General features: G+C 40.6%; 1 protein-coding gene across 2 annotated transcripts in view; it reads left to right on the forward strand.

The window, feature by feature from the left end:
- The window catches only part of LOC117296502 (probable ribonuclease ZC3H12C), a 29,447-nt gene that overhangs the window by 733 nt on the left and 2,613 nt on the right, over nt 1-26,101 (forward strand). The window contains exons 2-7 of one of the 2 annotated variants that reach the window (XM_033779464.1): nt 4,822-5,124; nt 16,905-17,722; nt 18,044-18,183; nt 21,350-21,584; nt 24,214-25,095; nt 25,630-25,753. In XM_033779464.1, coding sequence (XP_033635355.1) covers nt 4,822-5,124; nt 16,905-17,722; nt 18,044-18,183; nt 21,350-21,584; nt 24,214-25,095; nt 25,630-25,753 — 2,502 coding nt within the window. Of the gene's footprint in view, nt 1-4,821; nt 5,125-10,939; nt 11,130-16,904; nt 17,723-18,043; nt 18,184-21,349; nt 21,585-24,213; nt 25,096-25,629; nt 25,754-26,101 lie in introns of those variants that run through there. The other variant, XM_033779465.1, reaches the window with a different exon arrangement.

The raw sequence follows: 26,101 nt of genomic DNA on the forward strand, positions 1-26,101 counted from the left end.
TTCGAATACTGCCCTATAAATAAGGTAAATATACTTATAAGTTTGGTAGATGACTGAACAATATTATAACATTGTTTTGGCCTTGATAGATAGAGATCGCGTCCTCTAGATAAATAAAAAAGCACCTGACCCTCCATATACGATTGTTTACTTGTTGACCCCCCCCCCCCGCCCCCCCCCCCCCCCCGCCTTCGGTTGCAGTTTTCTTTAGGCCTACTGCGTTTTTTGAAGTTCTTTGATTTTCATCCTTCGATTTTTAAGTGACTCTCAGACCAGATTTTTATAATTTTGTTATTGTTTTCTTTTTAATAATAATAAATTACCATGTGCTGTCTTTTGGCTCTATCACTAAAGACCCAGATATTATTTGTCTTTAGTTTGTACCTGTGCGCACTGAATCATATACTGCTGTAGATAGCATACCCTGTGATTGGTGTTGTATTGTGTTGTAAATCGTTAACGATTCTGCCCGAAGGTAAACAAAATTAGTGCACATCGAGTCAACAACAAAGGCGGATGTAAAATCGGGTAAATTCCCCGACCCCTGGCAGTGCGGTGTGACCTGTGGGTGTGACGTCAACAATAGTAGGACTGGCACGATGGCAATGTGACGATGATTGACAAGTCGTTAAAGATGCTGTGTCAGATTTTAAGCCCCAATCATTAAAAAATAAGATTTTTTTCTTTTGAGTGAATGGTATTTCAAAGAGTATCACCCGCTAACGAAAACAAAGTTTAACTTTTACTTTTAATGGCAGGAACCATGCCAAAAAATTAAAACGTTTCTTATAAAACACATAAGAATTGGTCACGTGATATATTGTCGGATCCCGACCAAAACAAATTTTGAGCACTTTATTTCACTGCTACTAATAATTGGCGGACTTTTTCGAGCAATGGCTCAAATGAAAGCTTGTAACTTTCTCGACCCCAATCAAAATACCCATTGAATTTTAAATCAAAATTGTTGGGTAAAATCGGCCAAAAAAATCTGACATAGCATCTTTAAATGTCTGTCGCGGTGATAGCGTTCCGAGTCTCCCCACGATTCAGGCGGTATTCTCGCGAGACTGCTGGCCCTGTGAGACTACTGCTCTCACGGTCCCAGTTAATGCGAAGTAGAAGTCGCCAACTCGCCAGTTCACAAGTCTAGACTATCATGTGTCTATGCGTTTGCCGCCTTATGATGTAGACGTGACTCAAGTCACAACCCGTGCAAGGTCCTTGCTTCATCGTCAGAAAACTTTTGGCACATGATCCGCATTCCGCATTCTGAACAAAAAAATAAACAATGATTGATAGGTTTATCACAATAGAATGATTGTGGTAATATTGTCAAGTAGTTTGATAAACCTACCCCACTGTCCATAAAAATTTTGACCGTAAAGATCATTATGGATCCGTGTTTCTTACTGTTTCGACACGGACGCTATTTCATGATTCTGCGGAACGACACCCCCCCCCCTCACGACCCCCCCCCCCCCCCGGCCAACCCCAATAATCACCATCTATACGTTGATAACTGCAGAGAGATTGACACACTTTTTAAAGGTACTGTCACACCGCACGCCTGTAGTCAAATTTGCCATTTCGGGATGTGCCGTTTGATTCGTCAAACAAAATGAAGGACTACTATTTGTTTTAAATTTGTTATTTAACAGCAACCGACAAATAGTAATACAAAATGCAAAATTACCATGCCTATAATGTACATTTTTCGGCAAAATAATTTTACTTGGCTCATTTTAAAAACCCTCGTTACAGTTATAACAAAAAGGTTATCTTTTTCTGTTTTTTTGTTTCTTTGTTTTGCTGTCCTCTTATAACAAACGTTCCTGTTATAAAGAGGTTAAATTTGGCCGGTCCAAGCATGGAGGAAGGAATCGCGATCTAATACGAGCATGGAGGTATAGAAGAGTCGCTTGCCATTCAAAAGACAAGGAACCATCATTGGAACAAGATGTCGATTTTGTTAGTATGTTTTTTTTTTTTACAATGCTCTCTCTAAATGTAAAAGAGTGAAAAAGCACTCTTCCAAGAGCCATATGAAGGACAACTCTTTTCTCGAGTGGTCTTCCACTCTTTTAGATTATGAAGTTTGCATCTTTTTGAGTGATTTTTCACTCTGTCCTGGAGTGAAACCTCTCTAAAAGAGTGAAATAATCACCACTCTTTTTGAAGAGCCATATGAGGGACAGCTCGAAATGTAAAGAGTGGTGTATTTTCACTCTAGAGAGCAACTTCCATATACAGCAGCTGTTTTCAAACGCTGACCATCGTTCACCTACTTTCCTACATGTAATTTTACCTCACCCTTTAACTTACATTCATTGTTCCATGAAGCTATAAAAAAAGTTCTAAAATAAAATTTATAATTTATACCTCAAACTGATTAAACCTTGATCATGATAACACTCATCTCTCTGCAAAGCAAAGCGGATAAGCAGACCAATCATCGTGAGTGACCAACGCGTGGGGTGCCGGGCGCAATCAATCCGGAGCATAATATCCGGGTCACATGAGCGTGATCCATGGCGGGACTGAACTATCCAGGGCATGGAACGGGATTGACACAATGCCTACAGTTTTGTAAAAAAAAATTAAAGAAACCTTCTGGATAAATAGGAAACGAATCAGTTTACTGGTTGGTGAGTCTTTTAGTAGTCTTCTTTAAAACACTGATATAATAATTGGTCGACAATAACAAAACCAAAACAACAACCAACAGCACTGTGGGCAGCAACAACAAGAACAGCATAAACAGCAACGGCAACATCAACATCAACAACAACATACGAAACATTTTTTTTTATACGAACACTGACAACATAGGGACACCGCGAACATTATGGCTAGATAGCTCAGTTGCTAGAGCGCCGGTGTCAGATGCAATTGTGTCCACCATGCAATACTGTCCGCTCCGGACACTTTTGCAATATGCAATCGTGTCCGGGGCTATGTACGTTGCCTGTACTGAACCTACGTATATGCAGCATGAATATTCACGTATTTTATGATCAGCGAATACCCAACGGCCGAACATTTCCCATGTCATTCATGACATACACTTAGCTTGTAAAAAATAAATGGCGAACGTGTTCCGCACGGGGCGAACACAACTGCATATGCAAATGTGTCCGGGCGGGCACATTTGCATTATGCAGCAGCGTCCGGGCGGACACGATTGCATATGCAAAACCGTCCGGCGGACATTATTGCATATGCAATAATGTCCTTCGGATAGTATTGCATAGAGGACATAATTGCATGCGACACCGGCACGTTAATCGGAGGTCGTAATGGTTCAAATCCCACTCTAGTCAATGCTTTGTTCAACCTCATGAACAAATTATTTGATGTATAAAACCCTTCTGACTAATCATCCTTTTTTGTCATAGAAACAAGAAACAACCAAACTTTGGTGATACAAGTTATTTGTATCATGTTTAGCAAAAATCTTATATATTTGTGACATGAATACCTCTAACACCTTTAAACGTTGACCTCGATCTTGACATGAAATTGAATTTGTTTACAAGTCGGAACTAACATCCCTTGCCAGTAGCAGACGTTTCTTCACTGAGTCACCTTTTCCTGCTAACTAGACGTTTCCTTGAGCCCCTTTCCTACTGTTTTCATGGGTCAGCCACTCACCAAAACCCCGCATCTTGGCCCCCGGAACTTATGCCGGACTCGGACTATGGACTCATCGCCACCCGGACATGACAATACACCGATCTATATACCTTTGCAGCTAACCTGGCCCGCTGCACTAATACTTTTTATTAGCATTGGGAAAACTACTAAATTAAGGGGATATGTCATCATGCTTAACAGACATGTGACTGATGAAACACAATGGACTATTGTGTAACAGTTTCGCGTAATATTGCACCACTGGTGTCATACAATCGAAACGTCCACTACGCGAGTGCGCGACTCTTTCAGCCAATGATGATAGCTCTTCATTGACCGTTTGGGCCGTGCGACGTCATGCTAGTGGTCTAATAATAGATCGACCCCTTGGTACTTACTCAAAATAATTGTTAGCATATAAACTTACTTTGTAACAAGCAATGGAGAGCTGTCGATAGTTTAAAAACATTGTGAGAAATGGCTCCCTCTGAACATGAAGCACGTACTTTTTAGGAAAGAGGTTATTTCTCCAAAATACTGAGATTTCAGAATAGCCGGCTGGAGGAAACCTTTTGTTTATGCATCTGAAAACACACAAATTTGTGCAACAAGTGTGTTTTTTCTTTCGTTTTTCTCAACTTCGATGACAAATTGAGTCTAAATCTTCACAGATTTGTTATTTCTATGCACCCAAGTGAGTAAACTTGTCCTTTAAGTCTGACAATTTACCAAACGTGTGCGGGCATTTACATTACGATCGGCACAGTCTCTTCAACAAATTGCTTATGTTTGAGGTATGTACGCATTGGAATTTCTCGGTTTAAGAATATTATTTGTTTTCGGTTAGTTTTGGTTTTGTTTTGGCTATAAATAATATTGTCCCCGGTGCACTGTGACTGTTTCCTCCATGCTGAACCCACCTTTAATTCAAGGAAGTGGCTATTGACACCGACTGCACGTTCCAAATTTAGAAAGTGTATTATCTAGCTGGTAAACTTTTCTATGCAGTTCAGTTCAGTATAGCAGTCGCTACACTGGTGTCCGCTATACATTGTACACGCGCAGATTTCCAAAAATGGCGAGTTTACAAACAAGAGGAGCTAAAAATGTGACTGAAAAAGTTCTGATTTTCGCTATATTCCAGTCGAATAAACTCGCCTAGTTTGTATTTTTCACTCCTAACAGGTAGCCAGTTCATATTGTACGGATGCTACGACGGACAGGATGGCTGTCTTTGCTGTCAATAGAGCTCAGCGACAGCTGGTCGAGTTGTATCGGCCGGAGATTGAGCAAAAGTTCCGGGTTGGTGTTCAGCTAAGCACGTACGCCGATCCCACGGCGGACGAAGGAGGAAACTCCGGGGGGCGAATCGCTCCCGTGCACGGCGGTGGTTTGTTGGACATGTCAGATGGCGGGCAAATTTTGCAAGAATCTCAACAGATGTGGGTGGAAATTGCCGGGGATTCATCAGTTGCTGTTAAAGCAAAGGTACGTTCATATATAACTAAATGGATAACTTTCCGTATGGCGCCACCACTTTTTCACTCATTTTTACAAAAAGGGATATATCAATCAGGTAAATTAGATACTATATTATTTTATTTCGAATGAAAAAGTGGTGGCGCCATACGGAAACTTTTCCCTAGGGTTTTACGTACTAATGAACGTGGAGACGGAAACGGAAGATAGTTCTAGGAGTAAGTACTTCTGTGCCTTTGCTGTGACTACTGGGCCCAATTTCATGATTTTGTCATGTTTCTGACTAAGCTTGCGTGGTACGGTGGAGGACCGTGTGTAGCAACAGCAGAAGCAAAGAATTGGCGCGTATTTGGGTTAGCAGGGACTGTTTCAGATGGCAGGTGCATGCAGTCCTTCCAGATCCGTTACCTGCACTACTGAACTGAACTGTACATTTTGTCCTCCACCATGCAAGCACACAGCACACACATCACACAGTACGTAATACGCCATTATTGGCGGCCTGTACTCACCAAGGAAGAAGAGGTTTTAATTAAGAAGAATTTGCTAAGAGTTTTTGCTTGTGCATTCAAAAAGAAAAGTTTCCGTATCACAACCACTTTTTCATTCGATATAAAAAAAATATGGAATCTTATTTACCTCATGGGATCCCTTTTTGTAAAGATTAACAAAAAAAGTGGTGGCGTGATTCAGAAAGTTATCCTAAAAAAACTCCACAATCATGACGATAGGCATTGTAGCTTGCATTACACAGCTAGCGCAGGAATTCAGCCCTTGCCGTGCAAGTGGAGATGGGCGATTGTAAGCGCAGAAATCAGCAGTACATGTAGTACTCTAGTAAGCAGAGCCATGAAATTGGGCACTGCACTGTCATTACTGTTGTGGCCAAGTGTTGGCCATGTTGGATGGTGGTCCACCTGTCCACTGCACATTGTCAGTGTCCATGGTGTCAGACACTAGACAGTCAGTGGGAATGACAAGTAGTAGAAACCCCTCTAGCCTGTCTAGCCTAGGGTGCGTTTTGGCGACCCGAACCAAAGCCCAACCAAGTCCACAAGTCCATAACCGGTTGGTCTGAACAGCATCGTCAACGCGCTCAACCGAACACGCGAAAACGCTCAACAGATTACCAATGTTTCTGGTTGGGGGTCGCCAAAATGCACTCCTGTATGATGAGGTTGGTTCCGCTATCGTCTCCACAAACCTCATACATAATTCTAGGAGTACTCCATGGCCATATTAAAATAGAGCCAATCAACGATACGAAGTGGTGGGTCTGCCATATTTTATGGGCTAGTGTCAGCGTACGTGTAGATGATGGTTGGTGGTGCGTGTTTGCTTTTGTTTGAAAGTGGGTAGGGGGGGGGGTAGGCGTGGCAGACAACCAGAAACCATGCAGAGACTGAGGCCTGTACCGAGATTTTCAGGTGTGCTCTGTGCTGATAGGTGTGTACTCAAAGTGTGTTTTGTACCTCATGGGAAGGGGAGCTCTTCAAAACTTAACAGTTGCGGTGGTAGCAATGTAGCCGGTGATTTCACCAAACTCTTTCTAACTTAGGATTAATTTTAGGACTGAGGACAAGTTAAGTTCTGTAACTATACATTAGGACACATTAAGTCCATCCTAAGTAAGGACACTCGTCCTAACATGAAAAATCGGCTGCTTGGCCCTGAGGGAGCCGCCGCGTCTGGACCCGTGCGAAATATCGTCATCAGGAGTTATCGTACGTAGAATATCTGGCCTGGAATTTATCTTTGAGAGGTCAAAGCCATTTTCACTTTGCAGAGGGCACTTGCATTAGAAAATCTCGAAGTCAATGGGACAACAGTCAAAGGAACAAGGGGCAACAGGCTTGTTTGTCTGGCAGTGTGTGTTTATTTTTCGGTCATTCGAAGGCTTCACTTAAACGAAGAAGAATGTGTGTAAAGTTAAGTAGTATTTAAAGCCATTGGACCCTTTCGGTAAACAGGATTGTCCAAGGCCCACACTTCGTGTATCACAACTTCTATATCAAATAACAAAACTGTGAAAATTTGGGCTTAATCGGTCATCTGAGTCGGGAGAAAATAATGGGAAAACCCACCCTTGTATCCGTGCGTTTCGCTGTGTCATGACATGTGTTTAAAATAAATCCGTAATTCTCATTAACGAGAATTGATATTGTTTTACTGTTTTCTCAAAAAGTAAAGCATTTCATGGAATAATATTTCAAGAGAAGTATTTCACCACTACCTTCTGTAAACCCCGTAAGTTATTTGTAAATATGTGAATTTTTTTTTTTTTTTCTGTACGGAAAGGGTCCAATGGCTTTAAATTAAAGGCAGTGGACACTTGGTAATTACTCAAAATAATTATTAGCATAAAACCTTTCTTGGTGACGAGTAATGGGGAGAGGTTGATGGTATAAAACATTGTGAGAAACGGCTCCCTCTGAAGTGCCATAGTTTTTGAGAAAGTAGTAATTTTCCACGAATTTGATTTCGAGACCTCAGATTTAGAGTTTGAGGTCTCGAAATCAACCATCTAAATGCGCACAACTTCGTGTGACAAGGGTGTTTTTTCTTTCATTATTATCTCGCAAGTTCGATGACCGATTGAGCTCAAATTTTCACAGATTGGTTAATTTATGCAATATGTTGAGATACACTAACTGTGAAGGCTAACTAGTCTTTGACAATTACCAATAGTGTCCACTGCCTTTAATGTATGAACTTCAAGGGCTTTGAATTAATTTTAATAATAATATTAAACTGGATTTATACACTGTACAATGCTTTCACCAAATATCCAAAATGACTGCAGGTACATAAATTACTAGTACTAAAAGGGCACAAGGTTTCAGCCCTACATGTATTTTTAGAATCATAGTAATAATAATATCGAAGTCTTATACAGGTACAGCGCACTTATCTACCAAACAAGGTCCTCAAGGCACTGAGTATAATAATACAAACTTTCAGAAAGATAGCTTATTGCAGTGATGAATTCTGAGACCCAAGTATTTAGCACCTTCTAAGGGTTTACAAGGTACTACGGCGCATACAGCAGCCACAGCCAGGAACACTGGGGCGAACCCCTTCTCTTTTTCGATAAGTGCACTGGGTTCTTTTACATGTGTTACACAACACATGGGACCAACGGCTTTACCTCCCATCCGAAGGACGAAGCAATGGTTAAGTGTCTTGCTTAAGGACACAAGTGTCACGTCTGGGGATTCGAACCCACACTCTGCTGATCAGAAACACCATAGTTTGAATTCGGTGCTCTTAACTGCTCGCTGCTCTTAAACGCTCGGCCACGAAACTTCCACAAAATTCCTTATAATACTCCTCTGCTGATAACCAGGGCAACAACCAAAATAGTAAACAAACCATAATATCGGTAGTGTTATCACATAGCGATGGTGGAAACACAATAGCCTTTGCTACTACCAGCTAACACTAAACCATTGACGTCATAACTTTCTCTGGCTTTGTGTGGAGGCCTTGGGAGAAGCACTTACACGTGACGTGACGTGACGATATCCCGAACAGGGAAGCAACTGGTTTTGCCCTTTACTTTTCCTTTCAATGTCTACATGTTGCAGGGGCTACAATACGTACATTACATGTATGTAATTAATAAGGGAATCAATGTGTGGTGAAGAGGTTTTCAACTAGTGGTTTAATCCCAACGAGGCCTGGTTCTTGATAATTACTAAGGGAGTCAATGTGTGGTGAAGATGTTTGCAACTAGTGGTTTAATCCCAACGAGGCCTGGTTCTTGATAATTACTAAGGGAATCAATGTGTGGTGAAGAGGTTTTCAACTAGTGGTTTATTCCCAACGAGGCCTGGTTCTTGATAATTTTATCGAAACGAAGTTGAGGTAAATTTTAAAGAACCAGGCCTCGGCGGGTTTAAACCACTAGTTGAAAACCGTTCATTCAACACACTTTGATTCCCATTCATAAATACCTTTTCGGTCAAAAACATCAGCACTTTTTGGTCAAAAAGTGAAATAAATGCAAACATTTTAATTGTTAAATGATTTCTTTCAACACAACACCCCTCTGCCGCCCTCTGGTAAACAACTCCTTATAAGGGAATGCTGTGCGCGTCGCGCGTATCGCGTGATGTGGCACAACTGTTTAAGCCATTGCCCTCGACCAATAGGAATGAAGAAACTGTCTTATAAGAACAGGTGCAAGGTCGCGTGTCACGCCCATGAATTAACACTTTTTACCGGTCATAAACAAAGGTTTATACACACCCACGTGACGCGCTCTCCACCAATAGGAATAGCGAAACTGTCTGAGGTATTTATGAATGTATAATAATGTAGGCCTAGACAGTGTTTGGATAGCTTTTTAGGTCACTAGTCTGCAGCCAGTCCATACAGAATACATTCCCGCACTGGTAGTGTTATCTACTGGAAGCCAGAGGGTGTTTATTGGTGTCATTTGGACAACCTGTTGTAAACTTGGACACACTGTTTTTTCCTGTCATTTACATTGCAAGTGACAAACTTGGACACTAAAAATTCCAATGTGAATGTGACTGAAATGGCTTTGAACAAGATGGGTCTTCAGGGATGATTTGAAAGTGTCTACTGTCTGGATGGCTCTGATAGAATGTGGTAGACCGTTGTAAAACCTTCCCTGCAGCTACCTGGAAAGAACGAGATCCCCATGAATGATTTCCAGCGTACATGTACAATGAAGGTGAAAGGCCACAAGTACTTCAGCCCTATTTTTTAGAAAAAAGAAAAAAAATTTGGGGCCGCCAAAACGCACTCCTGTACAATACGAACTATTCACTCACTGTACAATGTATTGCATGGACTAGTGCTAAATTACCATAATGCACAGAGACATGAGCATACATGTAGTACCATTGAGGTACATCTATAGGTAAAAGGCCACAACTACTTCAGCCCTATTTTTAGAATGAAAAAAAACCAAAATTCCAGTTGGGGTCGCCAAAACGCACTCCTGGACAATTAGGACTAATTCACTCACTGTACAATGTATTGGCATGGACTTGTGCCAAATTACCATAAATGCACAGAGACATTGAGCAAAGGTTACCATTGAGGTACATGTACATGTAGGTAACAGGCCACAAGTACTTCAGCCCTATTTTTAGGAAACAAAAAAAAATAATCCAGTTGGGGTCGCCAAAACGCACTCCTGGACAATTAGGATTATAACACCCCTTACATAGCACTTGAAGCAGTCAATATTTGTATACTATTCACTCACTGTACAATGTGTTGCCTTTTCGCAAATACTGGGGCGCGCGCGTAAAGCTTGGAATTAGGTGCATTGTGGTCTAGCTGGTATCCAAATTTGATCCATATCTATCCCACAATGCACCTCATTCAACAGTCTGCGCTTGCGCATTGGTATTTGCGATAAGGTCTATGGACTAGTGCCAAATTACCATAAATGCACAGAGACATTGAGCAAAGGTTACCATTGAGGTACATGTACATGTAGGTAACAGGCCACAAGTACTTCAGCCCTATTTTTAGAATCAAAAAATAAAGTTCCAGTTCTAACATTCCTCTGCTAACATTCCTCTGCCGGCAACCATGGCAGCAGCCAAAATAGTAAACAAACCCCTATATATTCTGTATTGATATTGCTTAGCGATGGTGGAAACACAATAACCTTTGCTACTACAAAACTCTACCATTGACGTCATAACTTTCTCTGGCTTTTGTGTCGCAAGGCCTTGAGAGAAGCACCCACACGTAACATGACGTAGTACGTGTATCAAACAGGGAAGCTGCATTGAGAGGAAGTGCCAGTACACAATATATAGGGCCTATTGGTAGGCCAGGCTCACACATGTAGTGCATGGATCATGAACAATGAGTGAAAGTGGCACCTCTGTACAACTCTAAAAACTTTACGTTCAGGATATTTTGTCGGACGCTTGTTTTGAAAAATGAAGCTGCAGGATGGAAATAACAACTCTTTGCAAACTCGGCCACTGATGGGCTTTGGATATGATGAAGTTTTGCCTTCGGTATGTAATAATTTTCTTCCCCCATGATTGTACACACTTTTGTTTAATAAATCTTTTACTACAGTTAGGGATTTGTGTTCTAAACTTTTACTACTGCTTGTGTAGTTTAGGGATGGGGTAAGGAGGGGGTGTGTCTGATAATTGCCACACAGGTGTCATGGATGTTTAAGGCGCGGGCACTTTTGGTAATTATCCAAAATAATTGTTAGCATGAAAAACTTATTGGTAAAAGGGTTTAGGGAGTTGTTGATAGTATAAAACATTGTGAGAAACGACTTCCTCTGAAGTAACGTAGTTTTCGAGAAAGAAGTACTTTTTCACTTAAATATTTGAATTTGATTTAGAGACCTCAGAATTAGGTTTTGAGGTCCCGAAATCAAGCATCTTTCACAGGTTTGTTATTTTATGCATACATGTATGTTGAGATACAACAAGTGAGAAGACTGGTACCAAAGGTGTCTAGTGTCTTTAAGTTTCGTATTCATAGGCGTTAAGACGCGTTGAACCCATCGTAATTTAGGACAAGTTGCTCGTCCTATCTCGAGATTTCGTGAAATCGGCTGATGGGGGCATGGCATGCATGGAGGCAGCAGTGCTTTTAGTTTTAAAACATACCTGAAACAGGAATTGCATTATTTGCCTTAATTGACTAAATTAAAACAAGGAAATTACATCCATTTCAAAAAGGGTTCACCAAAAAGAAGCTACATGTTGGTCAACTGTCACTCACAACGATCACCTAGAAAACTGTGACTTGAATGAACTTTGTGTTGAGTTAAATTTCCTCAGTTGATTTTCATGTTTGTTGTTTTGTTTTGTAACAAAAGAAGCAAAAGTACATTACTTGAGTACGGTCTGGTGACTTTCGTAAACATGATTGGAACTGAAAAGTTAACCAACATACATTTGTTTTAGTTGCAACATTTGGTTGTACCTCTATGGTTGTCGGGAAGGGCTGCGTGGAGTTGCTTGAGCATGTATGTACATGTAGTGTATGCAATGCAATAGACCCTTCCCATGAAATATGTAAATTGCACGTAGTGCGTGCGCACTATTGTTTTCGATGGCAAAATGAGGGAACATCGCGCTGTTTTGTACACGGCTAACAGGTGCATGGCACAGACGCGATTGCGCGTCTGCTTAGTGCACAACTCTATGAAGTTTGCCAACCAACAGGGTCTGTACGCATGTGTGGATGCAATTAGCATATTTCATGGGAAGGGTCCATTAAACCATGTGATAAGTACGTATTAAGTGAAGTACATGTATTGCTCCAAAATGTGACTGGACACTGATGTTTCTGTGGGTTGAAGGCACTGGGGTCGATTTCACAAAGAATTTAGGACTAGTCCTAGACTAGTCCTAGGAGGTATAAAAAAACTTTTAAGTTTTAAAAGGCTAGTTATAAGTTAGGACCAATAACTCGTCCTATAACTCCATATAAGAATAGTCTTTTGGTACAGTGTAATCGTCAAAGACCAGTATTCTCATTTGGTGTGCATAAAATAAACTCGATTGGTCATTAAAGTTGCATGATAATAATGAAAGAAAAAACACTCTTGTTGCACAAGTTTGTGTGCTTTCAGATGCTTAAAAAGGGCTTCAGGCCTGAAGTCTTTTAATATTCATATTGAATGAGTAACTACCACTTTCTCAAAACCTTTGTTACATGTAGTTCAGAGGGGAATAAAGGTTCTTAACCTATCAACAGTAAGCTTGGGCGATATCACGATATTATCGAATATCGCGATATTAATTTGGAAACGATTTCGATATCGGATGGATTTCATTTTAATCGAAATATCAATATATCGCGATATATCGCGATATATCACGATAATCGCGATAATCGCGATATATCGCAATATCGATTAAATATCGCGATGCATTTGCTAGCTGAGACATCTTGCACCCCATAGGTTTGGAGTAAAACCAGAAGAATAGGTCATTAGAACACCTCTCTTAAGCTATGACTGTCTCTTCTACAACTTTCACTTGGAGTTTGAAGACTGATGATGTCAAATTTCATTTATCGCGATTATATCGAATATCGCGATATATTGTCGGCGATATATCGTGAATAAAATAAATCGATATCGCCCACTCTCTCTGTAGTGTTGCTCGTTACCAAGTAACTTTTGATGCTAACAATTGTTTGGAGTATTTACCAATAGTGTCCAGTGCCTTTAAGAATCGATCTGACTCACAGAGTTTAAACTCATGCGGCTGAATTAGTACTGTGTCTATGGTCTAAACATACAATGTACCGGAAGTATGATCTCTTAAAGGAACACGTTGCCTTGGATCGGTCGAGTTGGTCTTTGAAAAGCGTCCTGTAACCGTTTGTTATAAAATTGATATGGTTAGAAAGATGTTGTAAAAGTAGAATACAATGATCTACACAAATATGCCTCTAAATTGCGTGGTTTTTCGTTTTACCTCATCGACAAACACGGTCGGCCATCCATTTATGGGAGTCAAAACTTTGACTCCCATAAATGGCCGACTCAATTTTGAGTGATACTTGTGTGGATCATTATGTTCTACTTTTAAAACATCTTTCTAACCATATGCATTTCATAACAAACGGTGTCAAACGCTTTTCATAGACCAACTCGTCCGATCCAAGGCAACGTGTTCCTTTAATTGTGTGAGTTGCTCGGTACAATGTTGCTCGACTCAATCTACCGTTTCTTTGTCATCATTGTTTGATCAGCGGAAGTGGTTCAAAGGTCAGTATGGGACTTGGATAATGCAAGTTCATAGCGATGATGTCACTACATGTATGTATATATATAAAGCACCAAATGCTTAGCGAGAGTTTTCTAAGTCCTGCTCACCAGCAAAGGGTTACCATTAAAATACTGTGTCAAAGCTTGTGACTGCTTCTCTGTTTGGCGCTTAGCAGCCTATAAGAAACTGCTCAGCTGTGGTTTTTTGTTGTGAACAGTTCTTGAAGTTTGGACCAATGTGGTGCTGATCGAACGTCCAGTTTATATTTAGCGATTGATAACGCAGGACCACAACTTCCTTGTTGTTTGCCGGTGACTTTTGGTAAGCGATGGTTTTTGATAACAATGATAGCAATTGTCATTGTTTGCACTTCTCTGTTGTTGCCCTATGGTTAAACGCACAGGAGTGATTGGTAATTACTCAAAATAACTATTAGCATAGAAACTTGCTTGGTAATAATGAGCAATGGAGAGCTGTTGATAGTATAAAACAATATGAGGAACGGCTCCCTTTGGAGTAACATAGTTTTTGAGAAAGAGGTAATTTCTCAGTCAAATATTGAACTTCAGGCCTGTTCAAAGCCTTTAAATAGGCATCTGAAAGCACACAATTTTGTTGCAACAAGGGTGTTTTTTCTTTCATTATTCTCTTGCAACTTCGATGACCAATTGAGCCCAAATTTTCACATAATATGCCAACCAGCACAGTTTGTGTTTTTTCAACCTAATATAATAGAAAGTTTGAACGATCATTAATACAAGGCCTACTTAGAACGGTTTCGTTCAGCAATATTGCATTGCAAGAAATCTAAGACTAAACTTATTTTGAACACTGAATTAAAGGCAGTGGACACTATTGGTAGTTACTCAAAATAATTATTTAGTATAAAACTATATTTGGTTTAGTAACAAGTATTTGGGAGCTGTTGATAGTATAAAACATTGTGAGAACAGCTCCCTCTGAAGTGCCATAGTTCTTGAAAAAGAAGTAATTGTCTACGAATTTGGTTCTGAGACCTCAAACTTAGAATTTAAGGGTCTCAAAATCAAGCATCTGAAAGAACACAACGTCGTGTGACAAGGTTGTTTTTTCGTTCATTATTCTCTTGCAACTTCGACGACCAATTGAGTTCAAATTTTCACAGGTTTGTTATTTTATGCATGTGTTGAGATACACCTAGTCAGAAGACTGGTCTTCGACAATTACCAATAGTGTCCAGTGTCTTTAATGCTAACATTGAGTAGCAAAAATATGTTGATTTTTTTAGTAGCAATCAATACAATTTGTGTGGCATTTTGCTCTGTTAAATACCATAAGGCACTAGTTATACCATGGAGAAAGAAAATTATCTACCTCCATGATAATACGAGGGAAAAGTTTTCACAGAGGACTAAATGTATTATGTACTGTACGGTGACATGGCCTACTGTAAGTGCAGGCCTGTTGTCATTTTGTGAAGGCCCTACAAATCTGCGGTTTGAATCTGCCCTTTGATGCCGTTTGTTGTGGTAGCCAGTCAGTGTGTGCAGCCAGTCAAGAGTGTCGTTTGTACATTTTGTATTGTAGGTGCTCTGCTCAGCACACAACGCACCAGTGGTTGTGAGTGTATGACTACTGTACATGTACTGTGCCCAGTGAAGGGTATTCCCCAGTAACAGAGCGACTATTGCAAAAGTCAAACCGTAAACAACAATTTGGGTATTTTTAAACCTGACGGGCCAGCCTTGGAGAGCGTGTTCAAGCGTGTTCAAGCGTGTTAAAAACCGTCCAACCCTGGGTTTCAAAGCATCACTTCTAAAAGGGGCCTTTCGATAATGCGAACATAAAGTCTTTCAGAATATGCCCGGTTGAAATCGCCGACTTGGGTTTCCCAGGGTTTGGATTTCTTGGGGGTGGATGTGTATAAAAGGGAGTGTTGTCCGAGTGTTTGAATGCAGATTCTCAAAAGAGTCCGGTGGTGGTGTGCAGTGAAAATTAGTCTCTGTGTTGTTTATTTTTTGAGCATTTTGCATATCTACAAATATTTGTTTTTCTTCTCCATGGATGATAAAGAGGTACATAATTTATAAATGGAGACATCTTATTTACGTTTATATTGTTGTAACTGTGTCCCATTCCTATTTGTGCTAAGCAAAGACATATGTCAAACAGTATTTTATGCTTGGAGCATCTTTGTGTAAGTTTGCTCTGCAGTATTTTCTGTGCACTTCCATTAAAACCTTTATGAAATTAGGCTTTGTAGTATGTTCTGCTTCAAAGAGTTTCATAACTGGGCCCTGTGAGACATTTTCCGCAAACAGTTTTAAGACTTCTTTTTTTGACTTCGCAGCATTGCTTTAAACCTATGGAGGGATTTAAAATTTATGTAATCCACTAGTACACTTACAGTACAGTCATGGCAGTAGCTTTTCTACACTTGTATGACATGATTTTCCAGTGACCGATGCAACTTTGCAAATCCATTATGAAAAACATGTCGTGTGCCGTCAAACATTATTGAAACACAATTCTTTTCAGCTGTCTTGAGCTCAATTTTTTTTTCATTCTTTAAATGCAACATGAGGAAGTTTATTAGCTCAACCAGCACTGATTGAAAGGGAAGTTCAATGGTTGTGTACATGTGTTTTCCTTTGGGGAAATGATTGAACTTTATTCCTGCATGGAGGAAGGAAATGCTTCAAACGCTGCAGTATAGACCTTTTCAAGTTTCTTCTTTAACCCCAGTTGTCAGAACTCGGGAAGTCTCCTGAATTCTGACAATCTACCTCGCCGCGGTAGTAGAATATAAAGCAAGACAAGTTCTCAAAAGAACAAATTTACCTGTCAAGTAGATACACACATGGTGTTACCGCAAACCAAATATATTTTGAGAATGATTTGTCACAATGCTTTGCCTCAAATCCCATGCAGTTACTGCAGTGCAATGCCTGAACACGTGCTGGGGGTGGGGGAGGTTTACTGTCAGTGTTGGGTATACGTTTAAAATGTTTGAAGAAACCCACGTTTTAATTTCATGTGTTTTGTCAATTTATATTTTTCCAGGAATACATTCTGTCTCTTTGTGATCGTGGAACAGTGCCTTCAAAGACCATGGGTCGACCGCAAGACAGAATGACGATCACCGAACGGCTTCCGTACGGATTCGGCGACCTCCTGCACGGGCATCTCGACAAGATCTCGACGGAGACTAATACGAGAATCGAGCGCGTCGGCAGAACGGACGAACTAATTCTAAACGGAGACGAAACGCATATTGCAATGGCGTTATCACTTATCGAGAATGAGTGTAGCAAATTACGGCAGGAGCAGAGTCAGAACTCATACGGGATGATACAAAGAACATCGTCTAAGGATGATTCACCTAGAAACAGACTGCAGGACGAGGGAAACGATGTGTACATTCCTTTGGTTGAAACGGATTCACAAAACAGAACTCTAGAGGTGCGGACAAACAAACCAACCGAGCTGATGAGTAACCAATCGGAGAGGACTCATGAGGAACCTGTTAAACTCATCGCTCACAGTATTAACGTCCACGCCTCGGACGTCCAACCTCTAAATCCCCAACGTCAAGACCAGAAAAACAATAGCCTCGTCAGCAGTATGCAGAAACTGGGGTACCCCAAGGAGCAAGTAGATATTATTTTGAGACAGTTGGGCCCCGATGCGGACCACAACGACGTCTTGTGGGCTCTGGTGAACCAGAACTCCTCGAAGACGGAGTTTGCCGATGTTGTCGATACCAAAGAGGAGGCTGAGATCAGAAGAGACATGAGTGACGGAATTCCTTCGGAGGAGACTGCGGACGAGTCGGACAATCTCAGACCAATTATTATCGACGGAAGCAATGTGGCGATGAGGTAAGAATAAGAACAAAACTTTGCCAAGTTAAAAAGATTGCAAATTTAAAGTTATTTTCAAATCATGCATTTTAGGAAATGGTTTCAATTTCAAATCAAGACGACAATTTTTTAAGGAAGCAACATCGACAAAATAAGGAGGCAATTAAAACTTCTCTAAATGAAAATTTGACAAAAAAGGATTTCCTTTATAAAAAAAAATTCCAGAAATGATTTGAATACAATAGTTTTGGCTTGAATGAAACAGATTAAAACAACTGCACTTAACTCTATAAACTGGTAGTATTACTTGTAATAGAAACATTTTTATTTATGTTTCAGTTTCGGTAATAAGGTGGTTTTTGCCTGCAAGGGTATCGAAGTTGCTGTGAAGTGGTTTTGCGACAGGGGTCACAAAAAGATACACGTCTTTGTTCCCAATTGGCGGAAAGAAGCATCGAAACCCGAGACCCCAATAACAGGTAAGAACATTTGTTTGTTTGTTGAAGGGCCTTTTGACTGTGTTCTTTCTCTGGGACATTTGATACTCTTATCATTAGCCGTGCTCAGATCAATGCAAAAACGACAACATTTTAAATCTGTGCTGGGGGCGGCACATTGTATTTTGCTCAAGAGTCCTGGGCAAAAGATGTGAGTCCTGCGCAGGCCCGCCCACCGTTGCTACAACACAGACATGAAGCACCATGTAATGGTTTACAAGGTGCTGTGGTGCAACTTCAAACCAGGAACACCTTACGTAAACAATGCAAAACATTTCCTACTGAAAATAATGGAAATTTTTTATGGTACTTGACCTTTGGCCAAATTTCCTCAGTTTAGGTTGTAATAACTCTTGGGCCAGTGTGTGAGACTAACTAAATAATGAAATACATTTCCTACTGAAAACAATGGACATTTTGTTTATGACTTGACGTTCGGCCAAGTTTCCTTGGTCAGTAACTCTTCGGCTGGTGTGGGACACCACCAAGTACTAACCAGTACAAACTGTGCTACTTAAAGACCCATGACATCATTCGGTGAAATCCAGAGGAGACTGGCTCAAGTTACTTAACTTGTTGACAGACATAGATGGGCTTGGTTGGCAAAGGGAAGGAAGCAGTACAGGAACTGTAAAGCACTGTATTTCCGAATGTGTAGATGGTGATAGCTCACTTCCATGGTGTTTCCGAGGTGATGCAAAGAAGGATGATGTAACGTCATGGAATGCAATTCCAGATTTAATTTTTTTATTTTTATTTTTTTCAATTTTGAGAGTAGGCCTATATTTTTTACATGTTTTATTGGTCAAGGTTATAAATGAAGAAAAAGCAAGTTTTGGATACAATTGATTTAACAAAGTAAATTGAAAAAAAATACAGCATAATTGAAGGGTATACATCAAGGTGAAAAACAGCAATTGAAGTGTAAAATTTATAAACGATCCCCCAAATAAAATATTTATTTGGAATGCCAAATGAAATTCCAACTAAATGAAATTGAGCTCATAACTGTAGGCATATGAGTCTAATTTTATAGAGCTGCCTAGAAGCAGAAAATATTGCTTTTAAAACTATTGCGTGCTAAGCAGAAATGAGCAAGAAACCAGTCACACATTGTAGGCCTGGGCCCAATTTCATAGAGCTGCTTAAGCACAAAATTTTGCTTAAGCAAAACAATCCTTGCTTAGTTAAATCAGATTACCAGCCAAGACTCCACTCAATTGTTATGCTAAGTAAACAACAGCTAAATACCAGTCGCAAACAATGTATGGCATGAAATTGTGGCCAGTAACATGCGTAAAATAAGGGAGCTATGACATGCTTAAGCAATTTTTTTGCTTAAGCAGCCCTATGAAATTGGCCCCTGGTACTTTATGGAGGCAACAAAGGCAATTGCCTCCATGCCCCCGGTCATTGCCTTGGTGCCCTTGAAATGCTAATTTTGTATATAAAAAAATCATCCAGGCGTACAAGAAGGAATATCTATAGGTATAGGTAAGGGAGGGAGCCCATTTGAAGCTTGTGTGATCAACTCCAGAAGTACTGATGATCTGTTCATACATTTTTGTTTTGAATGAGGTGTTTTTTCCGAACCAGGATTTTACAAAGTGTGTGTTGACAAACGAGTCACCCTGCCCAGTGTTACTTACAGGTACACCTCACACAAACCTATTTTTGAGTCGCATTTTTATTACCAAATGTTACCCAACACCCAAGTGGGTATCTTTATCCCCGTGTAAAATGTGTTTATAAATTTGAGCAATCATTGTTGGATTGCAGAATTTTTGTTTTGTTCTTACATACCCAGTCATTTTTTTTTTTTTTAGACATCCGTGTTTTTTTCCTGTGAGTCACATTTAAACATAATACCCAGTGTTGCCAAGCACCCAAATGGGTGTTTGACTCATAAGAGGTATGTGTATAGTGTGATAGTGGGTGTTTGCTCAGTGGCACCCAGTGTGGGTGTGGGTTTAATGCGTTGCCAAACTTTTCAAGTCCCCTTTCATTTTGGATAGTAGGGGGAGGCCCTTTATCCAAGGCCTCTGCGAATGGTAGTTAATCCCTCTTTGGTGACTCTTCGTCACCCCTCTGTACCCCTTGGTACCCAACTGGGCGTAACATAAGTGTTCAAGCTACCTGTCATCATTATTGTAACAAGCCTGTAGCCACCCACACAGAACCCAGTTGGTTGCAAAATACATTCTTGTCTTTCATCACAATAATGTACTACATCACCCTATGGAGGAAGCACCCACTCTTGTACCCATACCCAAATGGGCGTATATTTTACATTCTTTCTTTTCATTCAGTGCACCCACTCTGTACCCAAACGGGCAACATTTTTTTTCCTTTCACTTCATCTGATGTCAAGAGCTCATTCCACCTCCACCATGTATGATTTTTAACGACCCACCAAACATCTACCCTCAAAACAAATTTGTTTATGTGTTGAGCTGTCAGGAACTGAAGTTGTGTAACAAGAACAATTGAAACCGTTTCGTATGAAAGCAGATTAGTCATCTGTTTTCTACCCTGGTCAGATAGATCAAGGCTTTTGTTCCTTCTATACGCCCTGCCCCCCCCCCCCCCTGGCCCCCCTGTGGTGGTTTTAACAACAGGCAAAGATTGAATCAACAGCTAGGGAAATCCCCTTGATGCCACTGGTGTGGAACATCTAGCAGTCTTTGAATACTGTAGTGTTGACATCAGGGCCCAATTTCATAAAGCCTGTAAGCTCGAAAATGGGCTAAGCATGAAATTTCTTCCTTGATAAAAACAGGATTTTACCAACCAGATTTCCAGGTGATAAGCAAACTACAGCTGAATACCAGTAACAAGCATAATGCAAAAAATGGAAATTTGGTTGGTAAGCCTGTTTTTATCAGGGAAGAAATTTCATGCTAAGCAATTAATGTTTGTGCTTATAAGCTTTATGAAGTTGGGCTAGTCTTCTCACTTGCTGTAACTCAACATATGCATAAAATAACAAATCTGTGAAAATTTGAGCTCAATTGGTCGTCAGAGTTGCTCGTTACCAAGTAAGTTTTTATGCCATACAATTTAATTGAGTAATTGCCAATAGTGTCCACTGCCTTTAATTAGTAAAAATGTGAAATATAAACTTAGCTCTCTGATGTACTCTTTTCAGACCAAGACATCCTGACTAGATTGGAGCAACAGAAATTCCTAACGTGGACGCCATCTCGTCGTAGTGGCGGGCGACGCATTGTCTGCTACGACGATCGCTACATCCTTCGCACTGCCGTAGAAGAGGACGGAATTATCGTCTCCAACGACAACTTCCGAGACATTCAGAACGAGAAACCAGAGTGGAGGAAAGTTATCGAGGAACGGCTGTTGATGTACGCCTTTGTGAGTGACAGGTAAGGCAAACACAAGAGGGATTTTTAAAATATTGACTTGGCCTCTGAGTAATATGACAATATTTATTAAGCAGGGCCCAATTCTTGGGCTGCTTTTAAGCAGATAATTATGCTTCTAAGCAACTTTCTGGTTGGCAAAAATACATTTGGCGAGATACGAGTCACATTTCGAGTCACATTTACATATGTACATGTAGGGTCTAATTCTTTGAAGTACACATGTATGTATATGTAGTGGAGTAAAGAAAAACTAACAATAGTAGCAATCTAAGCAAGATAAATGTTATAAATAGAGTATGGGGCTGTTTTGATTTTAAGCAGAAATTCAAACATACATGTATGAACTAAAGCTAATAATACAAACCCACAGACTGAGACACGCAAAGAAAAGGAGAGACAAACGTTGGAGTTACATATAGCTGCACTTCCATGAGATACCTAATATAGATCAGAGATAAGACAACAAGTTTATAATAAGCACAAAGATGGCAGGAAAGTTCCAGCAAAAGCGATACTAATTTCAGTAGGAGATTAAGAGGTAAACATGATCAAAGTACTTAAGTAGGAGGGGAAGCTAGATGCATTAGGAAGATGAGGTCATGTTTGAAAGTATACTTCAAAAAGGAACTCGCAAACAAGCTCATAATATAAAAAGTATGTAAGTTGACCACAGTCTAGCTTGTGTCAGTCAAGGGGAACGAAACTAGACAGAACAAACCACAAAAATGTTACATTTTTACGGCCGGAATCACTGGTCTGTCATGTCTGTATGCAGTGTGTACACATGTACATAATCCAGAAGCGAGAAAATTGCGGTGGCGCCTTGAATGAAAACTAAACAAAGATAGTTCAGTAGGGTTTCGTAGGGGGATGCCCCTGTCCCTACACTATCTGAAACCATGAGTACCCTGGGCCTGCCAAACAATGGCGCTTTTGTTGTCTCCTATTGATGTTTGATGATTGTTGTCAGGTATCTTTAGTTGTGCTCTGAACTTCCTTGTTTCGGATAGCCCCTGGTGTGTTCAGTGTAGGCCAGGCAGAACTGTGATTTGACAAGGAAAACGGTACTTTTTTTTTGTAAACCTCCCTTAAAGAAATAACAGGGATGGTGTTATGTTAAACCATAGAGCTACAGGTAGGACATGGTTAAACCTTTGTTTTTGATCAATGAGGTTGTGTTCCAATTCAAGTAGTTGAAGGAACATCATGGAATTGGTTTTGCTAACAAAATAGTTGCTGGCATTGTAAGCACTTCATGTAATCCACCATCCATGCATAAACTGACAAACCTGTAGAAGTTTGAGATCGATCGGCCATCTGGGTCACGAGAGAACAGTGAAAAACCGTTAACTTATTTTGCATGACATCGTAAAAACAAAATGAATAAAATGCTCACTGAGCGCTAAACTTCAGACGTGAAATGGTGTTAGTTTTTCTCATCAAATATGACGTTTCAGACCAAAATATTTCTAAGGATGTTTTCTACTATCATCATCATTAGACCTTGTAAGTTTTTATGTAAAAATCTGATCTTTACGATTTTTGTTTCTTACCAATTCTGTATCATGCCTATGGTACAGACATGAAAGACTTACATACATGTGTGTACACTACTACATGTATGTTACAGACATTAAAGCCATAGGTACATGTACAGTACACAACAGCCCATCACTTCCTCAATTCGTGTACGTGTAGGTTAAAGGTCAGAGCATTGAAAGGGTCCCAAATCCTGGAAAGTCAACAACTTGGCAAAACACCAGATAAAAACTTGGACAGGAAATGGTATCATTTTCTATCCCTGAAAATGACTTCACACTGAACTTGTGAAATAATTTGGGAAATTTCCCCCCTAAAAACCTGAAACTATATGGATTTTTGGTTGTTTACATAACTCATCAGGGTTCTTTTTTTTTTAACAAGATTTATTATTTATTTTTTTAAGTGCAAGTTCCTTTTTTAGTTGTTAAGATTTCCAATTTAAACGAGGTCACCCTCGTCACGTTTGAAACCCTTAAATGTACATATTATACAGAGCTGAAATTAGGTATAAACATTGCCCAAACTAATTTTACTGTTAGCCCAAACAAAAATTGCTCATCAGTGGGTCAAGCTTACCAGTCTGGTATAACGTATGAAGGGGAGGAAGTATGTACTAAAGGCAGTGGACACTATTGGTAATTACTCAAAATAATTATTAGCGTAAAACCTTACTTGGTGATGAGTAATGGGGAGAGGTTGGTGGTATAAAACATTGTGAGAAACGGCTCCCTCTGAAGTGCCATAGTTTTGGAGAAAGAAGTAATTTTCCATGAATTTGATTTCAAGACCTCAGATTTAGAACTTGAGGTCTCGAAATCAACCATCTAAACACACACAACTTCGTGTGACATGGGTGTTTTTTTCTTTCATTATTATCTCGCAAGTTCGACGACCGATTGAGCTCAAATTTTCACAGGTTTATTTATGCATGTTGAGAAACACCAACTGTGAAGGCTAGTCTTTGACAATTACAAATAGTGTCCACTGCCTTTAAGGTTACCTTTGCCCAAATTTGCCTGACAAATTTAGAGTTTAGCAAGTACAAAATTAAAGCCAGTATTTTTATGTTTTTATTTTATTGTTTCAGGTTTATGCCCCCCGATGACCCTCTCGGTAGATACGGCCCTAGCCTGGACAACTTCCTCCGCATGAAACCAACAATGCCGGACCACCTTCCCCAGGCTTGCCCCTACGGCAAGAAGTGCACCTATGGCAACAAGTGCAAGTATTACCACTCGGACCGCCCAAACCGACCAATGAAATCCATCAGCGAGACCTTGAAAGAGCACGACAAAAAGCGCAAGGAAGCAGCGAAACTGAACAATGAGCGCAGCAACAGCCCGAGATTTACCGCCGCATCCACGGCGCCCATCCCTGGTTACCGGCCCCCGGAGGATGTGACCACCACACACGACTGGCAAACCGCCCCGCTACCCGGAGCAAACACGCAATGGAGCCCCCAGCGCAAGAGCGTCGTCTCCGATTCAATCACGTCGCCGGTATCGACAAAGTCTAGCTCCCCGCATCATTCATATGCAAAAGAACCAACACCCCAAGCACCCTACCAAAGGGATGAGGTATACTTGGGACAAGACCAACAGCGGTATCATCAGAACATAGGAGGACATCAGTCCCTTAGTCAGGTGTCTCCACGGCATCTTAACACCCCACCATTAGGGAGAGCGGGACATACCTCCCCGTTACCCAACTACACGTCAAACTCTCAGAGAGCCAACCAGCAAGGCATGTACACGGTGCCGCTCCAAAGTTACTTCACTCTCAATCAGCCGGAGAGGGGGTACGCGCAGTTTGAGGAATCACACAACAGCAATAGATTGTCCATGCCAGCAACTATGTACGGGTCGGGTGAATCACTGGGTGTTACTCCCTCTGGAATCAATGTTGAGAGGCGACCGTCTCATGAGCTAGTTTCAGGTTTCCAGAGGCTCGGCATGCAAGATCCTCAAAGGTAAGTCTCACAGTACAGTGAATGACTTCTCACGTACATGTATACAGCATTGCAAAATGCTACTCAAATTTTTATTATAAGCTACTAAAAAAAAGCACCATTTTCTACTCAATATATTATTAGCATTCTGTGTTCACAAAACAAGTTCAGTTTTAAAAGGTTTGCTTTGCAAACTCGCTGGACAAGTCCATCCCCAGGCCTGATACATGTGATTGCCTCTCTGCCCTTGGCCATTGCCTTGGTGCTCTTGAGCCCTTTACCAAGGAGAAAATGCCTTGGTGCCCTTGCCCCTTCAAAAACGAAGCATACAGGCCTGTAATTGTATAGCTACATGTACTAGAATAAAAACCACCATTTTCTACTCAATATTAGTATTCTGTGTACAAGTTGAAGTTTATTTATTAGTTTTACAAGTTCAATCTGAATAAGTTTGCTATGCAAACTTGCTGGACAAGACCTACCCCCTAAAATGTACCCTGTTATTTAAAACGTGACCGATCTTACCAATTCTGATTTTGTTTTGTTTTTCTATAGTGGAATCCATTTGCCGCAGGAGCCCCAACATAGCTTCAATAATTACAGGCAACCACAGTACCATAGTGGGGAACAGTTCCCAGGGCAGATGCAGCAGCCATCCCACCCTGCCGACTACAACCAGGTAGGTCTTAAAACCTGTCTCCCTTCCTTTGATTCAATCGTTGTCCAAGAATTTATTTCCGTTTTGGGAAGACGATGCTCGACCAATACATCTGAGCAATTCGGCCAGTAGGCAAGTCTTGTGTAACCCAGCAACCCTAAAAATCCTTTTAAGTAGTTAATATTGACAATTTCGTTCTGTTTGGGTAACAATATGTAATTTGGTTTGCGGTAACACCATGTGTAGCTACCTGCCAGGTAGAGTTTGTTCTTAGAGAACTGTCTTGCTCTATTCTACTACCGCGGAGTAGATGTCCGGGGGTTCGGGGGACTTCTCAGTTCTGAAAAGAACTGTCCTGCTTTTTTAACT

This window comes from Asterias rubens, chromosome 11, assembly GCF_902459465.1.
Source record: "Asterias rubens chromosome 11, eAstRub1.3, whole genome shotgun sequence".
Classification (NCBI taxonomy): Eukaryota; Metazoa; Echinodermata; class Asteroidea; order Forcipulatida; family Asteriidae; genus Asterias; species Asterias rubens.